This window comes from Phoca vitulina, unplaced genomic scaffold, assembly GCF_004348235.1.
Source record: "Phoca vitulina isolate PV1807 unplaced genomic scaffold, GSC_HSeal_1.0 scaffold8, whole genome shotgun sequence".
NCBI lineage: Eukaryota > Metazoa > Chordata > Mammalia > Carnivora > Phocidae > Phoca > Phoca vitulina.
Window position 1 is genome coordinate 51,062,083 of NW_022589711.1, and position 25,571 is coordinate 51,087,653.

Here is a 25,571-nt window from a genome sequence, read left to right on the forward strand (position 1 = left end):
ATGCTCCTCATTAACCCACAGAGATTTTGAGTTCTGGCTTCCCATCTGTAATTTGAAATGGTGAATCCTGGTGAGTCTGAAAGTAAACCATTGCAAGCCTTCCCTGGAATCTTAATAATCACCTTCATTTCTTGCCCATTTTAAGGACATTTCCTGCCTGCCCTTTTCCAGTCTGTCAGAAACACAAATTCTCAAGCTAAAAAGCAATCTGGTACCTAAAATACAGGTTCTGGGCCTCCACCCCCATATTCTGATCTAGTAGGTAGGAGCTAAGGGTAGTAGTGAGAGCAGAAACTGCACTTTTAGCAAGCACCCCTATTGTTTTTAAAGTTTTCATCCTGCCTGAACATGTTGAAAATGAAAAAGTCATCTAGACTTTGACAATATTTGCAAAATGCCTTAAAAAGAGTATCGTTATATAAGATTTCAAATGCAATACTTAATAAACTGAAACACATAATGTTTTCAAAGTCATTAAAACATACTGGTTTAATTGCATTAAGCACCAGGAGTGCAAAGAATTGATCTATTTAGGAAATTTAGTTGATTATTGCAGATATACTTTGCCTTTGCCTAGGACACTATTTCCACAGGAAAGATTGTCCATCAGTGTAGCTATCTCATGTTTGTCCTTATTTATCAAGGGCCAAGCTTTAATAAACATCATACATAATTAAATTTAAATCTGGTCCACGCAATAAAGAACTTGACAATCTAATAAGCAAGACAAAGAGTATAGTTTCCCAAATATGAAGAATAGAGGAGATAATCTCCTCATAAATATATAGGCAGATTTTATTTATGGGCTTTTTTAGTTGGACAGTAAAGGGAGTAAGTAGAATGTGAACTATTTCCACCCTTAATTTTTTAGTGTAAGACTAGGGATTTTTAAAAAAAATTAAATGCAATTGATTGATTGGTTGGTTGCATGATATCAGATTAATTTCCTAAATGGATATGAGCTTGCCTTCATGAAAAGCAAGGATGCAACATGAGAAATAAAAGAAGGAGGATCACAAAACTCTGTGATAATGAAAAGCCACAAAGTCTAAATAAAACATTCTTTTTAGGCTTCCTAGCAGCCAGGCAAAGACGGAAAATGCACACATTTATGTAACTGTCATTTTTTAGTGGCAAAAAGGCAAATCAGGACATCAAGAGAGATTAACATTATCCTGAAGAGAAATTTTCAGGGGGCCTCAGGAAGAAAATTGTTCTAGGAGATCCCTTGCTCCTATCTTCATTCACTCATGAACTGGATGCCTGGGAACTTTTTCTAATTCTATAAGCCTGCTCCTTAAAAATTCCAAAGTTCACAGAAGTAGGTCATGTCAGAACCCCCTGGATTAACATTAATTATTTAGAAAACTTCAGGTCTCCCTCCCTGCCAAGGACTCCATTGGTGACTTATCAGAATGGAATCAGAGTGGTCATGTGTGGTTTGAAAAAGCTCACCAGTGATTCTGACATGGTCCTCCTACCTCCTTGAGGACCCCCCACTCTAGGCTTCACCATCTGGAGCTTAAAGTGCCTAGCACACAACATATTCTCCATAATTATTTGGTGAATATATTAATAAATGAATGAATGAACAAATAATCAAATTGAAAAAGGACATATACCATCCCAAAAGAAAGTATTCCTATTCATTCATGTTTGGTTATTCAGAAATAAATACATCCCAACAGATTTACTATGGTGGAATGGTTGCAGGAAAGCTCAGTGATCCTTCAAGTGCAGTTCAGAGCCAACCCAGAAATGCCCTCCACAGCTTCCCTGTTAAGAAATATTTCAATCTCTTTTGGAGAGGGACCTTCTGCCTCCAAAGAAATTATCCCCCTAATGGATAGTTCTGAATGTTAGGCAAGTCTACATAATTTTATTCAGCCTATTTAGTTCTATAAGGCCACCTGGAATAATTCTAGGGCCCCCTTTCCTTGCCGTCTTGTCAGATTTCCAAAGTAAGGATGTGTAATCTCCTCTGTTCCTTGGAAATTTCCTCACGTGACCCAGCTTCAAGCCTTCCATTCCTTCTGGTTGCTCAGCCATTGGTCAATGTCCCTGAAAATCCTGCTTGGCTTGTGCTCAGATTGAGATGAGTACATGATCCCTAAATACACAATACCTTTTGGCAAGAAATAATGGAAAATATCAAGTAGCAAGGGGCATGCCAGGCTGTGATCCAAACGTGGCTCAGACAAGCCCTAAAGAGGTTAATCTATAGGCTCCTATTAATCCGTTGGGTTTCAGTCCTCACGGGAGCTAAGCTCCTCACCTTTTGATAGTAACACCAGAAACCATCTCACCAGACAGAAAAAGATGAAGAACATTGGGGACTTGCCTTGTTTCTTTCTAAACTGACTTTCCACAACTGTGTGCTTCTGTAGTTCTATAAACTGGGTTTTCAGCCTTGTTAGGGGAGAGAGAATTCTAGACATGGCTCACAAATGTCCTCATTAATTAATTCCAATATTCAGAGAACATTCTCTGTCATACAAAGTGCCTCTCGATGCTAGAAAAACAGTTGAAAAGCTCCATCCCTGCCACTAAAGAGGATCTGGGAAATTTGAGGAGAAAGATATATAACTATATGCTATAATTCAAAGAGGTGCCTGCTATCACTAAGAAAAGGAGGCATATTGGAGGAGAGAAAAATACACTTAATTGTGCCTGTGGGACTAAGGAAGACTTGAAAGATAACTGGCATTTATTGAGAGCTTGTCATGCCCTTGGCACTTGTGCTAAATGCTTTACGTGTTTATATTATATGTTACTGATAGCAATTTTATCAGGAATGTATTATCAAACCCATTTTACAGGTAAGGGAACCGAGGCTCACCCCTCATTCATTCAACAAATAATTCTTGAGTGCAAGAATTATTATCTATATGTATTAGGCCCTGTTTGGCATTCAAGATATATCAGTGTCCTCTAGAAGCCTATGTTATAGGGAATGATACAGTCTCTTGTTGCATGGTTACTAACATGTAAAAAATAAGGTGCGGGGCGCCTGGGTGGCTCAGTTCGTTAAGCAACTGCTTTCGGCTCAGGTCATGATCCTGGAGTTCCGGGATCGAGTCCCGCATTGGACTCCCTGCTCAGCAGGGAGTCTGCTTCTCCCTCTGACCCTCCCCCCCTCTCATGTGCTCTCTCTCTCTCTCTCATTCTCTCTCTTTCAAATAAATAAATAAAAAATCTAAAAAAATAAAAAAATAAAAAAAATAAGGTGCAATTTCAGATTATCAACACACTATAGAGAAAAATGAGATATGGTAAGGAGATAAAGAGAATCTGATTTGAGTATCAGGGTGGCTGTTTTCAATAGAATTGTTAAGGAAAACTCCAATAAGGAAGTGCTATTTGAACAGAGACCTGAATGAAATGAGAGAGTGGCTATGCAAAGACGTGGGGAAATCCCCTTCCAGATCTAGGGAGCAGCAAAGGCTTAGCTGGATTCACATCCAGGTCTGTTAGATCTCAAATTTCTCCACCATTAGGCTGTATCATCAGATTTGACTCTCAAAGGCTGAGTGGGCCTTTATAAATTGAAGAATGTGGGAAGGGCATTCCAAGCAGAGAGAGAAAAAAAGAGAGAAGACCAAGTTTGGGATTTTGAGAAGTTCTGACACTTCGACAACAACAGGTTATTTCCACAGATTCCAGAAAGGATCCCGAGCACCAAAGTGGCTTGAGTTATGGTCTCTTCCCAGTGTGAAGTTTGGGGACACATGACATTCCAAACCCAATAGTACATGCTGTTTGACCTTTCTGTCTTCCAGCATCTCTGCACCTCAGTGTTTTCACACATGGAGTCAGAAGACCCTAGTTTGAGTCCTCTTGGACCCGTGCAAGCAATAATTGTACTTGGAAAGGCATGGCTTGGAAGTCAGACAAACTTGGGCCCAGCTATGTCACACCTTAGATCAAGAACCCATCATGCAAATTGCACCATTGATGCTCACAGAGTGTGAAGTGGAGGCATGGAGACCAGGGTGTGAATCCTGGATCTGCTTCTTTCCAGCTCTGAGACTCTGGGAGAATTGCTAACTTTATCTGAACTTCAGTGTTCTTTATAATAAAGAGGATAATATGAAATCTCATAGGGGTATGGTGATTACAGGGGATAATACATATAAAAGGCTAAATGCAGTTTCTGGCAGTCACCTCTGCTTAAAAGTTGTATTGTCACAATTAATAATAGATACGCATACTTTTGGCAAAACACCCAAATGAATAGTTTTTCCCCTTTGGCAAAATGGAGGTATTGTCCCTTTCCTTTGGACCACTGTGACAATCAGATGAGAAAATCTTTTGTGAGAACTCTGTAAATTGTAAAATGCTACACAAACACAAGAGCTTCTTTTTAGAACGTACATAGTGTGAATTTATAAAGGGTTAGTGTGAAGAACATATATCCTCTTCCAGTTCATTGGCTCATTCTTTCATGTATTTATTTTCATATACTAAAGGCCTGTCCTAAGTGCTGAAGAGACCAAGGTAAGATGGACTTGATCTCTACCATTAAGAGCAATCTAGAATGTCTGAGAATTCTAGGAACATCCTCACATCTGTGTTTTTAGCTGTTCTTAAAATATAATTGAATTATTTAAAAAATAACTCAAAATGCCTTACTAACTTCATTTTGATTCTTGAGTTACATTGTACTTAAGATATTTTTTAACTAGAAAAACAACTTTGCCCATCATGCACTTTTATTTTAAAAATATGTTAATATTTTATGATGTGTATGTTAATTTTCGATTAAAGGCACAAAGTGCCTAGAGGGTAGAGCAGTGACTTTTGCTTAGTTTGGCTTATACTCACTTACCAATGAAGTTTTAGTTGTGGTACTAATAAGTGATCATTCTCCTACAGAAGATTAGTGTGCGGGCCCAATGCCATTGAGGTAGAAGTCCAGCCCATATGGAAGCTGCTTGTTAAACAGGTAACTAACAGTTTTCATCTATTTTTGAAAAACGTTTTTTTGGTCCTTTACTTTTTACTTCCTGGTACTCAGGGGAATTTTAGGCAACATATAGATAATTTGATCTGAACAAAATTTGTGTTTCATATAACTTCCTTTTGTTATTCCCTATTGTCTTTAGTCTATGCTTTTCCTGTCCATAGAGGCTTTCTTTTCTTTTTTTTTTTTTTGATATTTCTTTTTTGTAGACATATATTTCTTTCTTTATATTTTTTATTATTATGTTCAATTAGCCAGCATATAGTACATCATTAGTTTTTGATGTAGTGGTCAATAAATATATATATTTTTATTCCAGAATTTTTAAAAGATTTATTTATTTATTTATTTATTTATTTATTTATTTATTTACATGAGAGAGAGAGAGAGAGAGAGAGAAAACGCAAGTGGGAGGAGGGGCAGAGGGAGAGAGAGAATCCCAAGCAGACTCCCCACTGAGCATGGAGCCCATTGTGGGGCTCAATCTCATGACCCTGAGGTAATTACCTGAGCCAAAATCAAGAGTCAGACACTTAACCAATGGAGCCACCCAGGGACCCCTATTCCAGGATTTCTAGCTGGTCCTTTTCAACAATCACTTGTTTTAAAGTAAAATCCACTTAAAAAAATCCAATCCCAGTGTGAGAGACAGATTCCTGTTTCATGTTTTTCCATTTGTTTTGTTTTCTTAAGTTTTTGATGGTGGTTGTAATGGTGGTGGTGCTGGGGGTAATGTTATTACTTTTTTTTTTCTCAGATAGTCTGAACTTTTTATTTTATTTTATTATGTTATGTTATGTCAATCGCCATACATTACATCATTACTTTTTTTAACTATTTTTTTATTATGTTATGTTAATCACCATATATTACATAATTATTTTTTGTTGTAGTGTTCCATGATTCATTGTTTGCGTATAACACCCAGTGCTCCATTCAATATGTGCCCTCTTTAATATCCATCACCAGGCTAACCCATCCCCCACCCTCCTCCCCTCTAGAATGCTCAGTTTGTTTCTGAGTCCATCGTCTCTCATGGTTCGTCTCCCGCTCCAATGTCCCCCCCTTCATTTTTCCCTTCCTACTATCTTCTTCTTCTTCTTTTTTTTTTTTTTTAACATATAATGTATTATTTGTTTCAGAGGTACAGGTCTGTGATTCAACAGTCTTACACAATTACCTCTATGATCTTTTTGACTATTTTCAATGTATTAGTTTGGTCTTTCTCATGTTACTCTATTATGTCAATTTTCTTGAGAATGACTTTTTTCTTTGTTAGTGGGTTTATTTATTTATTTATTTGGAATATTTTCTTTGGACTCCTTGAAGTTATTATTATTAGTGGTGGTGGTGGTGAGCTCCCCTTAAGTGGGACTTCTCCTGCTTCCATTTCTCTCTTTCTCTCTGTGTTCACTCGCCCTCCTAGGTGGCTCTGAGTTTGCCTGCCTCTTAGTGGTCCCCATAGCTTCCAGTTCAGAACCAGGACCTCTCCTGGGGTTTGGGGCTCTGTTTCCTAGGATCTAGTAGACATAGGCCCTGAGCTAGTTGGGGTTTGGCCAAGTTCACAGTTGCACCATGAACTCTGTTGTTTCCCACTCCACCCTCTGCTAGGTTGTGACTTTTCTTGGCTTCTGTTCTGGAGCAGGAGGCAAGTCTGGTTTGGTCCCCTGCCAACTGTGGGGCACTGTTGGTCTTATTCCCCGTAGAACTGAGCTCCTAGCCATCACTCTCCAGTACTTGTGTGGAACCCAGTGGGTTGATCATGCCAGCCTCCTCTCCATGCTGCATATTTCTAATCTATTTCTAATTCACAATGATGGACATTTTGTTTAGCATGGTCATGTTTTTCAAAATAATGTTTTGTTAGACTTTTTTTAGAGCAATCTAAGGTTCACAGAAAAGTTGATTGGAAGGTACTGAGATTTTCCCATCTACCCCATGCCTCCACATATGCACAGTCTCCTCCACTATCAAAAAGCAGGCTGCTTTTTAAACTTCTTATTCATTTTTAAACTGCCAAAGATTCCCCCAGGTGTCAATTTGGTCTATATTGAAAGGAGTGGTAGTATTTTCTCCGCCTACTTACTAGGCCTTTAGTAGGAAAAAAGCAGATAAAAGTATTTCGTATTTGGTTTCAAAAGAACATTGAATAAGGGAACTAAATTAATATGATGGTGTTGTTTCTTATACAAGAAGTATTTAACCAATTTTCTACTGAGTTTATGTAAACTCAAAATCATATTATCATTAGTGCATAATCTACAATTAGAGCATTTTATACCAAGCAGACGGAAGAGCTATAATTTGTAAGGAAAGCATGTTGCAATGGAAATAATAAGAAACATTAAGGAACAAAAGCTTTGTTAATGTACAAAATATATCCGAGGGTTTCAGGAACTCGTAAGATACAACCTATTAACTTATTAATGGGATGTCAGTTCATTTGGGGGACTAAAGGAGAAGTTTATTTAACATGTTAGAGAATTATAGAAAGTAGAGGTAAAAAAGAGTGGCACTGGCTTTAGATAATATCTCATCTAATTCATAATCATCATAAAGAGCACTTCATCTAGAAAATAATCCTTGCTTTGCTCAGATGGGCTCTTTAATTTACACTATGTGTATACATATATGACTCTAGCTCCTCAGGTTTGCTCTCTCTGCTATCATTATTAATAGTGGGGTCAGCAGGACCAAAATGGGGACAATTGAGGGATTAAAAAAAGTTAAAGGTTTTATAAAGAGACCAAAAACTATGTGCATGGATGGCCAGCTTTGGGCTGGGGATACATTCCACCCATGGTTTTCACCACAACTTTGGGTACAATGATCCCTCCCTGTTCAAGGGCAGGCCTGTGCTGACTTGACTGACTCTCAAAGCATCTTGCTAAGACCTGTGACATGGAGACTCTGTTTTTTTTTAAATGACCTGGATACAAGTGCAGTCTTGCATTTTCCTCACACACCTTGACTCCATCTGCAGCATGTGATCACATGAGGAATGCAATAAAAATGGTCAAAGTTGAAGTTTGTTTTAAAAAGAGACTAAATCATGGTTCTCCTCCGTTATGGGTAAATATTGTTTAAAAAGATAAGTTGTTAGACTTTGTTATTGATAAAATATTTTTCTTCTTTTTGTTTTTAAAGATTTTATTCATTTATTCGAGAGAGAGTGAGCGAGAGAACATGAGTAGGGGGGAGGGCAGAGGGAGAGGGAGAAGCAGACTCCTTGCTGAGCAGGGAGCTCAAGAAGGGACTCCATCCCAGGACTCTGGGATCATGACCTGAGTCAAAAATAGACACAGAAGGAAAGCTTCCAGACTCATTTATTTTTTGAAACAGCTTCAGGAGAATAGGTATTATTTCTTCTCTGAATGTTTGGTAGAATTCCCCAGGGAATCCATCAGGCCCTGGACTCTTGTTTTTTGGGAGCTTTTTGATCACTGCTTCAATCTCGTTACTGGTTATTGGTCTATTCAGGTTGTCAGTTTCTTCCTGTTTCAGTCTTGGTAGTTTATAGGTTTCCAGGAAGGCATCCATTTCTTCCAGACTGCTTAATTTATTGGCATATAGTTGTTGATAATAATTTCTAATAATTGTTTCTATTTCCTTGGTGTTAGTCATGATCTCTCCCCTTTCATTTATAATTTTATTATTTTGGGTCCTTTCTCTTTTCTTTTGGATAAGTGTGGCCAGTAGTTTATCGATTTTATTAATTCTTTCAAAGAACCAGCTTCTAGTTTCGTTGATCTGCTCTACTGTATTTCTGGTTTCTAATTCATTGATCTCTGCTCTAATCTTAATTATTTCTCTTCTAATGTGTGGCTTAGGCATCATCTGTTGCTTTTTCTCCAGTTCTTTAAGGTGTAAAGTTAGTTGGTAAATTCGGGATTTTTCTATTTTTTTGAGTGAGGCTTGGATGGCTAAGTATTTCCCCCTTAGGGCCGCCTTTGCAGTATCCCATAGATTTTGGACAGATGTGTTTTCGTTCTCATTGGTTTCCATGAATTGTTTAAGTTCTTCTTTGATTTCCTGGTTGACCCAAACATTCTTAAGCAGAGTGGTCTTTAGCTTCTAAGTGTTTGAATTTCTTCCAATTTTTTCTTGTGATTGAGTTCCAGTTTTAAAGCATTATGGTCTGAGAATATGCAGGGAATAATCTCAGTCTTTTGGTATAGGTTGAGACCTGATTTGTGACCCAGTATGTGGTCTATTCTGGAGAAAGTTCCATATGCACTCAAGAAGAATGAGTATTCTGTTGTTTTAGGGTGGGATGTTCTATATATATCTATGAGGTCCATCTGGTCCAGTGTGTCATTCAAAGCTCTTGTTTCTTTGTTAATTTTCTGCTTAGATGATCTGTCTATTGCTGAGAGTGGAATGTTGAAGTCTCCTACAATTAACGTATTATTATCACTATGTCTCTTTATTTTGGTTAACAGTTGGCTTATGTAGTTGGCTGCTCCCATGTTGGGGGCATAGATATTTACTATTGTTAGATCTTCTTGTTGGATAGACCCTTTAAGAATCATACAGTGTCCTTCTGTGTCTCTAACTACAGTCTTTAGCTAAAATCTAATATGTCTGGTATGAGAATTGCTACCCCAGCTTTCTTTTGAGGTCCATTGGCGTGAAAGATGGTTCTCCATCCCTTCACTTTCAGTCTGGATGTATCTTTAGGTTCAAAATGAGTCTCTTGTAGGCAGTATATGGATGGGTCCTGTCTTTTTATCCAATCTGCAAACGTGTGCCGTTTTATGGGAGCATTTAGGCCATTCACTTTGAGAGTGATTATTGAAAGTATGAATTTGTTTTCATCATGTTGCCTGTGAAGTTCTTGTTTCTATAGATTGTCTCTGTAAATTTCTGTTTTATATCACTCTTGGGGTCTTTCTCCTTTTATAGAACCCCCCTTAATATTTCTTGCAGGGCCGGCTTGGTGGTCACATATTCTTTCAGTTTCTGCTGGTCTTGGAAGCTCTGTATCTCTCCAACCATTCTAAAGGATAGCCTTGCCGGATAAAGTATTCTTGGCTACATGTTCTTCTCATTTAGTACCCTGAATATGTCTTGTCAGCCCTTTCTGGCTTGCCAGGTCTCTGTGGATAGATCTGATGTTATTCTGATGTTCCTCCCTCTGTACATAAGAAATCTCTTCCCCTTAACTTCCCTTAAGATGGTTTCCTTGGTTCTAAGATTTGTGAGATTTACTATTACATGCTGGGGCTTTGGTCTCTTCTCCTTGACCTTGGGAGGGGTCCTCTCTGCCTCTAGGACACGAATGTTTGTTTCATTCCCCAGATTAGGGAAGTTCTCAGCTATGATTTGCTCAAATATATCTTCTAGTCCTCTCTCTCTCTCCACCCCCTCAGGGACCCCAATAATTCTGACATTGGAACATTTCATGGCATCACTTATTTCTCTAATTCTGTTTTCATGGATTTTAAGCTGTTTTTTCCAGGCCTCCTCCTGTTCCTTCTTTTCTATCAGTTTGTCTTCTATATCACTAATTTGTTTTCCTGCCTCGTTTACCCTAGCTGTTAAATTATCTAGATTAGATTGGATCTCATTGATAGCATTTTTAAGTTCTGCCAGTTCAGCTTTCATTACTGCCCTTAGAGACTCTATGTTGCCATTGATCGATTTCTTCATTCTAGCTATTGTCTTCATAACTGTTACCTTGAAGTCCATTTCTGACATCTTGGTTATATCTGTATCCATTTGTAAATCTGTGGCAGAAGTCACAGTCTCTGAGTCTTTCCTGTTTTGGGGTTCCCCCTCTTAGTTGGGGGGGGACTGTTTTATAGGGACCTTAGGGTTGTTTGCCTCTTGTTCTTCCAGCCTGTCTTCTGGGGGAGGGGCCTGCCATGCTGTTACTCAGGCAACTCTGTTTGGGCAGAGTTGCCCTGTCCCCTGTGGTGGGGGATGGGCTCAGTGAAAACCGTTTTTTTGGGGCTTTTGTTCTCTGGTGCCTTTCCCTGGTGGCTTTCCGCATCTCTTCTGAGAGTCAGAGCAGAAGAGACTGTTTCCAACCCTCTGCCTCAGAGCAGAGAGATCACAGTCTGTTCTTGAGTGAGCTCTCCAGGCCACAATGTCTCCGTTTCTGTCTGTACTGCTAAAACCCCAGTGTCCTGGGTTGTGGGGCCCACAGCCGCACTCCCAGCCCTTGCTTCCAGGTCCAGGCACGTCTCTCTGCCCTTTGTGCTTCTAAAACCACCAGGCACCCCAGGTTCACACATGCAGCCCTGCTACTCCAGGTTTCAGTCCAGGGGGCTGCCCTAAAGTCCTTTCCCCACTGCTACTGGTCTTCAAATCTGTGCCCTGGTCCCCAGGGCAGGAGGCTTTTGCGTTCCTGTGTTGTTTCACCTTCCCAGCTCAAGCGCTTATGGCAGCTCCCTTCCATTTATCTTCTAATATCACACGAATCACGGCTCCCCACTTCATAACTCGAAACCAGCCACTATGGATATTCTGTTTGTAGGGATCTAGATATATCTTCTTACATCTTGGGCTGATTTCGTGGGTGTTCAAAGTGGTCTGGTAGATATCCAGCTCAATTCAGGGGAATGGTTGAAATAGGGTCCCCTACTCCTCCACCATCTTTGCCCTCCCCCCTGAAATTGAGTTCTAAGTGAGTTCCTAAATATTAGAGATCATTGTGTGTTGTAAAAAATGAAAAAAAAAAATTCTATAAAGAAATGACATCATCCTGATTGCCACTAAGATCTATGCAAATGACTCAAATGCTGTTTTTTTACCTGCAGGTTTTAAATCCATTCTACTTGTTCCAAGCCTTTACCCTAACTTTGTGGCTGTCTCAAGGTTACGTAGAATACTCTGTGGCCATCATCATCTTGTCTGTTATCTCCATTGTCTTAAGTGTGTATGATTTGCGACAGGTAAGAGCTGGAATCACAGTGGGATTCTATTTAGCTTCTGGTGCCCACACAGCAAAACCTACAGGATTTCCACTGAAAGCAAGGAGTTGCTTTGTTAATCTTATGTCATAAAGCAAAAAGCAAGGTCTTAGTCAATGAGGGATCTCACGAGGAGGGCTTCAGGACTGGCAGGTAGATGAAAATGTCCTTGCAAAGTTCAATTATCGACTGAAGGCTGAACGGCATACTATGTTTGAAAGGACTCTGAGGTTGTGTCTGAATATGGTGGAAAAGAATGCTATGATGGGTTAATGTTGCCAGTGTAGTAACTTTCCATTATTGTTCATCTTATAGCCATTTAAAGCCTTCCTTCTTTCTAAAAATCAGTCTTATAAATGATATAACAATGCATTCTGAAATAGAATTTTCCTGAATATTACTTATAACTCCGTAGCCCCTGCAAGTCTCAGCTTTCCACAGCATCTTTCTAGACAATGTTCTGCGACTTTGCTTGAGAGTCATCAGGCTGAATCATGAGGCCACTCTGAAAAGATGTCTCGCTCTATTTATTGTATATTTTGGAAAACTTGAGTGTGGAATTAGCTTCATTTACATGGGGCTCAGGGGCATGCAGTGGTACAGCACGATGTGTCAGTCTGTGAATCCTACTGACCTGTTGAAACCATCTCGTCTCAAACTTCATCCTTCATTGAGAGGGAAGGAAACTAAGATCCAGAGTATGTTCCAGGTCAGAAAGTGAGTTTGTGAGACAGTCGGGCTTCTGGCTCCTCATAAAATGAAATTCTACTGCGTGGGCAATATTTCCACAGCAGAAAGCCAGTACAACAGCTTGGGATGGAAGTCAAACATAAGTGTGAGAACAGAGACGAATTCTGTATGTCTGCAGAGTAAGCTTTGGGCACATGTCAGTAAGGCAGACATGGGGTGTTGACACAAGCCTCACTGAAAGGGAACTTTTATTCCAACTATATTTCAGTCTATTAAATATTAGGTCTAATACTGGCTCTTTATCTGGTTTTAGATCCTACAAATTTTGAGTTATGAAATGTTTGATGAGAAATGAAAGAAAGGCAATAAGTATGTAAAGAGTTAGAAAACAGGTTCTAAAAATGAGAAGTTAAATGAATGGAAATACTTTGAACTAGGGAGTGAAGATGACAAGGGCTTTGTTTTGTTTATTTGTTTGTTTGTTTTTTCCTTTTTAAAAATGAGTGCCTAGGTGTTTTTTCACAAACTAATTTAAATCACAAAAATGTTAACAGTGAGCAGTAAACTGCCTTTGATGGTGGCAAATACTTTCTTCCTGGCTGCCAAGTCAGGAGGAAGAGTGACAGTCCTTCTGATAAAGTGTAAGCATTTGAGCAAAAGCATGAAAATAGACACTGGGGCAATAAAAGATCTGACACATTCTGCCAGCCACAGTAGGAAACTATAGTGTCCTAAGCTTTTACCTTGGTCATATGATAAAGGTATGTAGTGTGAAGCCCACAAATAGAATTTCTAGTTTCTGGATTTTGAGAAAGCTTTGCTTTAATACAATATCTAATTTGATACCTGCAAGCCATTCATAGAATTTCTGGCTTAAGTCAAACATCAGTGAATACAGTCCTTCCCCCATGTCCTTCATTCCACTGGAGAGACATCTACATACACTCACCCAAATATATCATCCCAAACCATCTAAATGTTCTCAGGAAAAATACAGAGCTCTCTGAAGACTTTTGGCAGGGAGATCTTATCTAGTCAAGTTAAAAATCTCCTCCTTACCTCTCCTCTTTGTGGAGAGCTATTATAATCAGCTTCCTCATCTATAAGAGGTGTGTGTGTGTGTGTGTGTGTGTGTGTGTCTGTGTATGTGTGTGTGTGAGTGTGTGTGTGTGTTGATGTTATAGTTGAGAGAATTAAATGAAACCACGAATTTGAATATTTATATTCCTGGTACATAGTAGACACCAAATGTTAATTCTTGTTATCACTGGTATTACTGTTGTTGTTTTTATTATTATGTCTGTAGTGGGGAAAGTTGACAATGGACAGATGGGAGGGGGCACAGAGATGGAAGGGAGGAGCCCTATAGCATGAACAAGGAAGCATCATAGGAATATGGGCTGCTAACAACCACTGGCTCACTCGTTGTATGACTCTCGGGACTCTGTTTTCCCTGGGATCACTTTCCTCAGCTGTAAATGGTGGAGGCTATACTCTATTTTTTTAGGTCTCACCATAAGGTTTCTATTATTTTGCCTGGGCCACAAATAAGGAATGAAAAAAAGCCCTTGAAAACTTCAGAACGCTAGTGAGAGATTTTCTGACCACTAATAATTTGGGAACATGCGTTGTAGACTAGAGTCAATTCCTATTGGACCGTATTAGGTGTTAGCCTACCTATCCAGATAAACAACTCGGGTCAGGATGTGTACAAATAATAGAAACCTATTTAAACTATCCTGATCATCAAAGGGATATATATTATAAATATGTACCAGTAGCTCATAGAACCCAAGGACATAAAGTGCAGCTGACTTTAATAGGGGCTGGACCCATGAACTTGGGTTATTCTCTCCAGCCTCCTATTCTTTGACAGGCATGAAATTCAGTACACATATTTTGAGGCAAGTGTTCTCCCTCCCTCCTCTTCTCTGATAACTGAGAGCACCCAGAGCTCTGGCAGCCTGCAACAGTGTGTTCCAGGTAGCTCTCTCCTTCCACTGACACACATAGTTGGAACAGGGGTCACCTGACCCTGTAGAAGCCAGTCCATCAACAGGAATGATGCCAACATAACTTTTTGCCTGGGATCCAAGCCTAAGGGCTTGAAGCTGTCTGTTATACTCTGTTAGGAATATGACCTAAGAAATGCTGCCTAGCTAGGATCAGAATGGGTACCTTTGAGCCCTGTGTGTGGACAAACAGAGAAAACACCTGTGCAGAGAGAGAGCAAAAGAATAAGCCAAATACACAGTGAGACACAGAGGTGAGCAATATGGAGTCCAGGGGAGAGGGAGAGGCGAAGAAGAAGAAGAGGGTAGAGGGAGAGGGAGAATGAATGACCTGCTCCTTGTAATATTTCCTGTTCCTGTTTGGAGCCCTTGGGAACCCTGGCTTCACTTCCCACCTTAGGTTCGTACGACATCCCTGCATCTTCACAAATTCTCATCTGCCTAAGCAAACTTAACAAATTTCTGTTACCTGTAATCAATGGGTCCCAAGTAAATGTGGTGTTACCACATGCTATGTTACGCCCCCTAGAATGTTTCCACATATTTCCCCTGACTTAAATACTGTTTTTGTTCTACACATTTCCCATCTACATGTTTATGACAAATTTTAGTCTCTCTTTTAAAATTTCTTTATAATGTCCATTTCTTCACTTAGAACTTAGATGTAACTGTGTTGAGGGAAATGGAAAAGAAATATAGAGATCCCTGTGTGGGAGCTGGGGGAAGGGTTACAGAAAAAATAGGTTTGATTCTTCACTCTAGAGGGCAAGGTTTCAGTGAGAGAATTACTCAAGATTCCTAAGCTCTTGACCTATTAAATCAAAATATCCAGGGTAACAAGAGGAATCTGCACTTTTTCACAGTTTCATAACAGGTGATTGCTATGCATGCTAAAAGCTTAAGAGCTGTTGTTCCAGAGGAATCCACCAAAGGACAAATTCAAGCACCAGGATCCCAAATACATCTATTTAGTTATTTATTAATGTCATCATCAGCTGGATATATTTTTCACTCTTTCTACTCTATAAGATGCACAGAAATACTGGTTTATATGGAGATTTATTTATATATTTATTAATTTGTTTTATTAGAACAGGAACATACTTTGTATATTAATCTGGAACTTGTATTTTTCACTTTACAATACATATAATGGCCATACACCAAGTAAATAAATAATTCTAAACCATCTTTAAAACTAATGGTGTGACATTCCATGGTATATCATAATTTATTCAACCATCCTTTTATTTATGGAAAACAAGGGGTTTCCTCTCCAATTTTTGCCACAAGTATGCTGAATTACACACAACTACAATATAGATGTGTCTTTACATATTAGTGTTAACATTTTTTTTTTTTTAGCAAAGCAACCAAAAGCCAGGTTGTTGTATCAAAAGATATGTATATTTTAGATGTTAATAGATATTGAGATATTATTTTCTTCAAATAAAATAACAGCAACATATGAGAGTATCCATTTCCCCAAAGCCTCGCCAGCATTTGGTGTTATATATTGATGTTTAAAATTTTTCAAGCTAACATATTTTTAAAAAATTGTGTCCCATTGATGTTTTAATTACATTTTGCTGATTAGTGAGATTAGACACATTTTTCTCTAATAGATATTTGCATTTTTCTTTTCTGTTTACTGTCTCTTTATATCCATCATACATGTGGAAGAGTTTCATGTTTTAGTCTACCTTTTTTCTTTTGACCTTGACTTTTCCCAGATATTTAAAAATGTATGTAGTCAAATATGTTTCTCTTTTCCTTTTCTGGGTTTCTGGGTTTCCTGTTTTGCTTATCAAGTTCTCCTCTTGAGTAGGTATGCTCTGTTTTGCCATTTGTAATTTTCTTAATGTTTATTTTAAAATCCGTAATGAATCTTGAACATTCAGGTTTTACATCTTAATAATCCCTAAATGCCTTTGCTTAAAATAGTGACTGACTTGGGAATTTCATTTGATGGCAGTACTGAGAAAAGAGTTCTTTAACAAGGAGACACTAATCCCATTAGCAGTCCCTATTTGTTAACAGAAGCTTATCTGACCCACCTGTAAGGCATCTTGCAACACTATAGGACATGAGCAAGTTTCTTGAAACTGTATCTTTGCAGTTTAAGTCACAAATCCTCAACAATCAATATTTCTTTAGCACTTTACAATTTGCAATGGACTGCCACATCCGCAACAGATATGCTTGTGTGGGGCAGGGTAAACTGTAAAATGATACACTTGTGATTGTTGTATCCTCCCACCACCTGAGAGGGAAGGACAGGAACAATCAGGGAGGTGAAGTGCCTTGGTCAGACTTGCCATGTAATGGTGCCTCTACAGACCATGGCCCCAGGTTTCCTGACTCCAAGTCAAGTGCTTCATACCGTCCCACTGGGCAAAATTTCAAAGCGACCTATGAGTTTCCTTGCAGCAGTAAATGATTGTTTGATAATTTTATTACAATAAGATTGGGGAAGGGGATTGCCAGGAATGGAAGAAGCATCTCCGGTCATCTCCAAATCCTGCTGAACAAATACCAGCCGTTGAAAGTTGCAAGAGGGGAAGTGTTGGCAGGAGCGGAATAAGCTGTCTTCCTGCATCTTCTCTAGCCCCAGATCATGCTGCGAAGAGAGAGCAATCTTGCCTAAGCCAAGAAACACCCCGTGGCAGCCCCTACCAAGTGTGGTGCAGGTGTGAGCACAAGTTGAGTGGGCATTCAACTGTCTTTATACTGAGCTGTATCACATACTGCATTGCTGGCTCCACAGGAGGCTGCTAGAAATAGCACGGACGGTATCTGACCCACAGTGCGCTGCCTTCAGTCATGACTAAGCCGGGCTCAAAAAGATACTTGAGTTAATGCCCTCATTACTCATCTCTGGAGGAAATCCAGCCACAGCAAACACAAGGACACACAGCAACAGATGCCGAATAATAACAATATGCAAATTAGTCTTGGTGGAAACTCATCCTGGTCCCACTAAACAGGGACTGGAGAAACCAGAGGGGGCCTAATGAAAATCAGGCAGGGAGCTTCCAAATCACGGCAAGCATCACAGCCCTTGCTTTCTCCTAAATGGTTGGTTGCCATAGAAACCTGTGTTTGTAGAGTTTCCCGGTACATTAGCTCAAAGAGAATGCTTACATTATCCTTCTCCAGTGTTGTTGGGAGAAGTAAAATAATTCATTTCTATTAAATAAATCTTTGCTGAGGGCCTACTATGTGATAGACTCCTGGGATACCTGGATGAGTACTTGGCTCTTCTTTGAACTGCCTTCTTCACAGGGGAGACCTGACAAGAAAACAGGTGTAATGGAATGTGATCAGTTCACTAATACAGGTGGAAACACAGAGAGCAGAACAATTAATTCTTTCTGGGGATGTTAGTGACTTATAGAGTGGAGGTGACATTTAAGCAGGGCTTTACGTGAAGGATTCGAAAGAGTTTGCTAGTAGAAAACCTGGGTGAGCATTCCAGGTATTAGCTTGAACAAAGGCGTGGAAGCATGGCAGGTTTCTCAGAACGCTAAGCCTGATGAATAAATCCAGCTTGATGCCAAAATGAGTTTTGAGAGTTACAGTCAATCATTATGAACTCATACTTCACCACTTCCAAATGTGTTGATTATCATCCTCTTAAGGTAGGTTGAAGTTATCATGGCATTGACTAAAAGAGTTTGCTAAGCAAGAAAGTAACTTAAAGAAATTTATAAGGAAGGTTATTTATCTTCTTAAAAGAAAAAAGCTGTTTTCAAGCACTTTAGGAAAATGTATTCATGAACAGAAAAGGCTTTAGAGTCAGATGAACTGCGGTTTTATTTTCAATCTTAATACTTAGTAAGTAAATGATTGCAGGCAGTTTACTTTAACATTTTCAAGTCCATATTTTGTCTTGGTTTTGGTTTTGTTTGGCTTTTATTTTGTTATATGTACATTGGAGATGATAACAATTTCATCGTCAGATTAGTTTGAGGAGTAAAAAAAAAAAAAAATCAAACAATACATTCCAAGTGCTTACAACAGTGCCTGGCACAGAGTAGTTGCTTAATGTTTAAAACTAATAAATAAATAAATAAATAAATAAATAAATAAATAACTGTTTAAAAATAATAATAATGAGAGCCATTATAAACGCTGGGTATTTCTTCTATGAAGCCTTGGGGTCTTTGAATAAATCTCTGATATGTAAAATAAATCAGTATCAGACCATGTTATGTTCAGTTTTGGGAGGTAATTGAAAATGATTCAATTCAACGTCATCTGTTTAGCGAGAGCGAACAACTAACTTACAAAGTGAAATTTCTTATATATGGGTACATGGCTGATTAGTGGGTAACCTGACCGACAACTCAGGAATCCTGACTGAATCCAGTTTTTTTGTCACAGAACCGCGGCTGACTTTCTCATTATTATGCATCATTAAAATGGATGCCCCATTCCGCAAGCCTCAGGAAGTCAAGTTAGGGCACTGAATATGTCCTAACAAATAGTAATATCACTTCTTCCACTCAGTTGGTCCAAATGTTTGAAGTGTAGCTTCTCATAAAAAACTGAAGTAAACAATAATTTGTTTTGCATAAACAAAAACACGGAATTTATTATTATTTCTCAAGAGGAAAGTTACATAATTGTGTGTAATGCTTGTCTTGGTCTGGTGACATTAGCTACCATTGGCTAAAAATCAATAGGACAGATAAAAACAATTTACCCTAACATCTGAAAGGAAAAGTTTTATACTTGAGTTAGGTTAGGCTGTGTTTCAGTACTGTTGACAGTATTTAGATCTCTTCTACTTACGAGTATCCAAGTAACTGACATCCCTACTGAAGGGGCAGTGCCTTCCGGGAATGCCCCAACCCATGGCGCCCCCTATAGTCGATATGGGGAATTGTGTGGACCACATGTCCTCTCACCTCTGCCTTTCTGTCTCCGGAGTTTTCCCAGGAGACTCTGCCTCCAATTCTCTAGGCTGCTTCCATTTCCTCCACTTTGCACAGGGTCATATCTCAATGAATTCTACCCCAAGCGAATCTTCCCAGCTGATGCACTTAGACAATTGTTTTTCCAGCAACAACTTTCTTATTGATCATTAACATTTATTGAGCTCTTACCATGGTAATGAGTACTAGCCACAGGGATAACTAAGATAAGCACTAACTAAATTTTAAAAGCCGTCTGAAACAGATACTGCTATTATCTCCACTTTCAGATTAGGAAAAGGGAGTTAAACAGGCTGAATAATGCCTAAGTGGAAGCACCAGGCTTCCAAATGGAGCAATGTGGCTCCAGTCTGCAGACTTCCCCAAGATGAAAATCCACCAGTTCATAAAGGAGGCGATGGTTGTTCCACATAAAATCAAAACACAACCCAAATATTCCCAGGCTCTTGCAGTGGAAAGATCAAATTCAGCTTTGCTGTTTTATAGACAGGGAAACAGGTACCGAGAGGGAAAGTGACCTGTTCATGGTCTTGTTGTTCTTCCCCTGCTTCATCATGCGCCCTCAAGAAGTGCAGCCTCGGGGCCTTAGTGTTGGTCCTTGGGCATGGTGGCTGTGCATTATGTTTCCTGGCATTGAAATAGTATTAAGCTAATTAGCATATTTGTTGCTACAGCTTGGGGGTTGGCTAGGATAGGGGTCGGGGCAGGGAAGCAGAAGCATCAAAAGTAGAACTTGAGTCTTTGCCCACAGTCGCTTTGGCTGTAATGGCAGGCTCTGTATTTACTGTATTTAGATCATGTGGTTTTCGAGTTATGGACTACCGGATATTTAAATGTTGACTTTGAATTGGCAGCAATCAGTTAAGCTGCACAACCTTGTGGAGGATCACAACAAAGTCCAGGTTACAGTCATCGTAAAGGGCACAGGTAAGTGATATGTTCTGCCAGCTTCAGGGTGGAATCAGTCTCATTTGTTACTGATTATTAGTCGAGGAAAAAAGTCTTCTCTGATTAAATCCAGGACTGGGGCTAAATTGAGGCAAATAAGGCTTCTAAGATGCAAAACTTAATGAGGAGATCATGCAAAAGTTTGCTTGCATTTGCAGGACCCAGAAGGTGAACATCTCACTGAATTTTGTACCCTGGGTACCTTGCATGCCTCATCCTGATTGAACCACTTCCACCCAGTGTCTGTGTTGCTTCCAGTTCCCTCTGCTTTCTATACTTCACTCATTTGAATGTTACTGGGTAAGCCTTCTTAAGGCTTTTTGATTTCCCCTACTAACCATCCCAAACAGACCCAGAATCATAACATTTCAATCTGTTATCCAGAATAGAGTCATGAATAATTCTTGTAAATGGCTGGCTGGACATTTGGCATTTTACTCTGGACTTAGCCTGGAGTAGGGTGGCCATGGCTCTTTGTAAGGAGTGAGGAACTGCACCCCCGGGCAGCAGACGCCTCTGAATGGTTTACAGTAGACCCCAATCCAAAGATAGAGTGGGCCACAGGGGGTCAGGAGCCCAGCCCCAGCAAGTAAGCAGCAGTAAAGGGGAACCTCTCAGACGACCGATACCCTTGAGTATCTCCTGTGGGCAGAGCACTGTCCTAAGTACTAAGATCGAGATGGGATCTTGTTGCTCTGCTAATCTTTTGCTATGGCCCTGGAATCAAATCCCTAATCCTGGTTTCTGTGATTTTGCAAATGAGCAGAAAGGAGCTGGAGCAGGTGAATGTGTAGGGCAGTCCTTGGTTGGTTAAGAGTTCTCAGCCACTTGCATTTTTCAGTAAAAACAGGAAAAGATCAGCCAGTCACAGAAACTTTGCTGTTGTATAGGTTTGCAGGAGCTGGAATCCCGTCTCTTGGTTCCTGGAGATACTCTTATTCTTCCAGGAAAATTTTCATTGCCATGTGATGCTATTCTGATTGATGGAAGCTGTGTGGTGAATGAAGGCATGCTCACAGGTAGGCTGTTGTCATGCAGCTTCTTCTTTCCTATCCAACACCTAAGACAAGAGTTAGCAAAGCAGATCAACACATCCTTACCTGCTTTATACCAGCCTGATATTAAGATATGGGGATATAAGTGAGGGAGACACAGCCAGGCTATTCACGCAGATGGAGAATTCATATATGCAATTAGGAAATATTTAATATTTTAAGAATCAAATGACAATAAATACAAAATTTATAAATAGAAGAAAAGTCTAATACATGTGATTGGTTCATGTCCTGATGGGTGGGGTAAATCGGGTGCTTTGGTTCAGAGGAAGGTGAATGCATAAGACTGCTTGATGCACAGTATCTTCATAAACATAAACACCTATCCAAACACAACACAAACAGAAACCACCAGCTTTCACAATTGGCAAGGTGCAGAGATTTTATCCAACCCTGCTCTCTGTAGATGGAAAACTGAGCCCCAGATTTCCTGGGAAGGAGATTGAATTGAACCTTCAAGGAAAGGCCATATTACAGTTCTGTCCTTTAGAATTGTGTTTCCAGTTGATCTTACTGGGCAGAAAGCCAGTTTTCTTATAATGGTTTGAGCTGTTATTCTTGTTCTTATTTGTACTTTGTAAAGTTCATTTGAATTTGTGTAATTAGCAAGGCACTAGGTATAAAATATTCTTTAGTCAAAAAACCCCAAAATACACAGGATATCATAATAAGAGAAGAAGAAACTATACAGTACACAAAAATAGAAAATATTTGTCTTTTGTGCTTACAAATTGTTGTATTTTTCTGTTTCCAAGTTGCTAAAGACAGGAAAATACACACACACGGGCGCGCACGCGCACACACACACACACACACACACAACTTTTTAATGTCACCTAAATGTAAAGAGAATCATTATCGATTCCTAAATTGTTCAACACAAGCAGATTTCACATTAAAAATGGGTCTGCTTAATTTAAAATTGAGACAGGAAAATGTAGCAAACATAAATATGCTTGGTATAATTACAAAATACCCCTTTAGTGTGTTGAAATCTAACTGCCTTATAATGATAACGATGAGGATTTGCATACTGATCATATCCTTCATCCGGAATGTTGCCATAGTACCTGATGCACAAAACTCAAGCCCCCAAAAAACTGTCCTCCTCACTCCAAGGCAGCAACCTCTCACATTTATAGCAGCTTGCCAGTGAAGAATGGCTTCACTCATTGGCAAGAGAGCATGGCTGTGAGGAGAAAGGGGAGGACTGATCACATTTACTCCCCTGGGTCTACTGACTTGGGTGCACGGTTCTTGCCTTGATTCTAGGAAAACTCAGAGAGTTCCAGAGAAGTAGAGAGGGCAAACAATGCTGCTTTTCCACAATGTGCAAAATTGACCTAAAATGACCTTAAGAAGTAAGTGGCTTTTCTTAGGTCTGTTTCTGGAAAAATAAGGTCAGCAGCAATAATATCTATGAAACCTAAGTACTGATAAATGTCAACTTTAGAGACAGACACATAAAACAGAAATACATATATTTCTTTCTTATTATTTTCTTTAGAAAGATATAATTACCACCATGCTTTAAATACATTATTACACAGCCTACATAGATTTACCTGCTCACATACACTATTTGTAAAAATGATCCTGATTTAACACTCAGATTATGCTTTGATTCCTGAAACTGCCTATGTTTTTCTAGAACATTTGTCCACGAATGTGACTCAGGTTTTTTTTTTCCCATGTGCAAACCAGTCCTTTTCATATATAGAAGTCTTTATTTATGTCTTTATTTAGAAGAAAAATAGCAAATACTCTTAGCATCTTTAGAGCAATTTACATTTTATAAATAACTTTTATATCTCACTTCATCATAGCATAAAACAAATGAAGAGCTATTATATTACCCAACCTCCAGATGAAGAAACCCAGGTGAAAAGAGACCAGACTGGTCAGCTAGCAAGTATCAGGGTCAGAGGTGGCTTTTGCTTCCAGAAAGGAGGGACCACAGGAGTGAGGAGGAGGAGGATTCTAAGAGGGGTAAAGCTCTCATTTCATGTGCCTCATCATCTTTTTCTCTCAACTGGGCCGTCCCACCCACAGCACATGCCCATTGTAGGATCTTCCTCCTCATCATTTCCTTAGCCTCATCCTATTGCCATAAGTTCAACTATGCAAGAAATTTAATTTTGTAACTACACTTAGTTTTTATTTTTGCTCCAAATATTGCCATCCTTGAGAGTAAGCAGTGGCATAAGTCAGACAGTCGTTCCCATCAGTTGGTGGGTCCCCTGACCCAAATCTGGCTACTAGAGGTTGTGCAAGGCGCTGGGGAGGTGGGTCTGGGCTAGGGTAGCTCTCTTGTCTGTGGCCCCCACTCCACTCTGGGCTTGGCAAATGTCTCAGGCCTGTCTCCCTACAAAAGGAGGCTAACTGGTGCCTTTTGCTCTGTTTTCACAAACTTCTACAATGTTTCCTTACTCATCCAGGAATTTCCTGAAGTGGTGATTTCACATCTGCATCCTGTCAGACAAGCTTGTGATGAGTTGCTAGGTCTGATCTTATCTCTCTTCCTTTTTCCTTTCCTCCTGTCTCTCACTTCTCCTTGTCTTTCATTTATTCATTCGTCTACCCATTTATTAATAAAGGTTCAGAAATGCCTACTCTGTTCCAGGCACTCTGCTGTGTGCTGGAGTCACAAGACAAATGAGAGATGGCCATTACCCTCAAACAGCTTACAGTCGGATGGTCCCCCAAATATAAACAAACAAGAACATGGCATTTCATGTGGAGATACTGGCTCACTGGGGATTAAGGACAGAATCCCACTTCACAACAGCCAGGACTTCCAGGTCCCGGAAGCCAGCGGAAGTTGATGATGAGTGTTCTTCCTTCTAAAACACTCTCTAGCCTATTTAGACCTCCAAACATTTGTAGGTAAATCACTCTTTCTTGGGATTCCGAGAAAGGCCAAGAACGAGATTCCTTATTATTATGTGAATAGCGTAAAATAGACTTGAAAGTCATTTCTGTGTAAAATCATATCTGATTTGAATGTTATCTTTGGAACATTATCTCCAAATGACTTCTATCTCTGGTTGATTGAATGCCTGCCTGCCACCAATACTGTGGGTTGTGTGTTCAGAACCTATCCACTACTATTAGCTTAAGAATATATTGTGGATTAATATTCTGTGATTCAAAAGCAGAACAACATTAGAAGTTATCTCTAAGTGTCTGCTTTTACAAAGGCTGATTTCAAAAACAATGGGGATACAGCGATTGGAGATTTGTCAAAAAGGTTCTATCCCTTTTCCAAAGCCACTTAGAACACAACTGGTAAATCCAAACAAAGGATAAATATCATAATTGTTTTAAAGAGAATGAGAAGGGGCAATGCTTGGCTAAAGGAATTTTCTGAGAATATTCAAGATCACTAATAAAAATTGTATAGCTTCTTGTACCTTAGGATGTTAAAAATGCACCATGTAGAAAACTAGTTTTGAAAAACTAATCATAGAAAAACCTGGGTAATTGTTTTTATTCAGTTCACCCAGGCATTGAGCAAAAATATGTCTTTTGAACCTATTACATATCAGCAAGGAAAATGAGCAGTATAAAAATTATACATGTCAAAGTCCTTGCCCTCAGTTATTACCTAGAAGGAGAGATAGAACCTGAATTTGTGTAACTATAATCAATATAATACTATTTCCAAATTAGAAATATGACATGTTATTTTGCTAATTGAACATTTAGCAAAAGACTGATGGAATTTTAAATTCATTCTAGTGCTTTTTAAATCTGGGAGCCAGGAAGTGTTATTAGCATTTTTATTTTGTCTCTGAAATGTATCCTTTTGAACTCTGAGCTAATTTTCTTTGTATCTTAAATAACCTGTCTTCCTGCCATCAGGAAAAGTAGAGGAGTAGTACCGGCAAAGAATGGCAGTCAATAATAGGATATGCAAGTGGCCTAGTTTAGCTGGAATGTGTAGGAGAAAGAGCCAGTGATGCTCAGTTTATGGTGGCTTTGAAAATCTTGCAAGAGAGTTTGCACTCAGGACCCTTCCAAACCTCATCCTCTGTATCTCTTCA

The 25,571-nt window shown here is 39.3% G+C and overlaps 1 protein-coding gene across 1 annotated transcript in view; it reads left to right on the forward strand.

The window, feature by feature from the left end:
• The window catches only part of ATP13A5 (ATPase 13A5), a 107,659-nt gene that overhangs the window by 11,769 nt on the left and 70,319 nt on the right, over positions 1–25,571 (forward strand). Inside the window, exons 7-10 of the mRNA XM_032406261.1 lie at positions 4,876–4,945; positions 11,728–11,862; positions 20,377–20,449; positions 21,361–21,489. Coding sequence (XP_032262152.1) covers positions 4,876–4,945; positions 11,728–11,862; positions 20,377–20,449; positions 21,361–21,489 — 407 coding nt within the window. The remainder of the gene's footprint in view (positions 1–4,875; positions 4,946–11,727; positions 11,863–20,376; positions 20,450–21,360; positions 21,490–25,571) is intronic.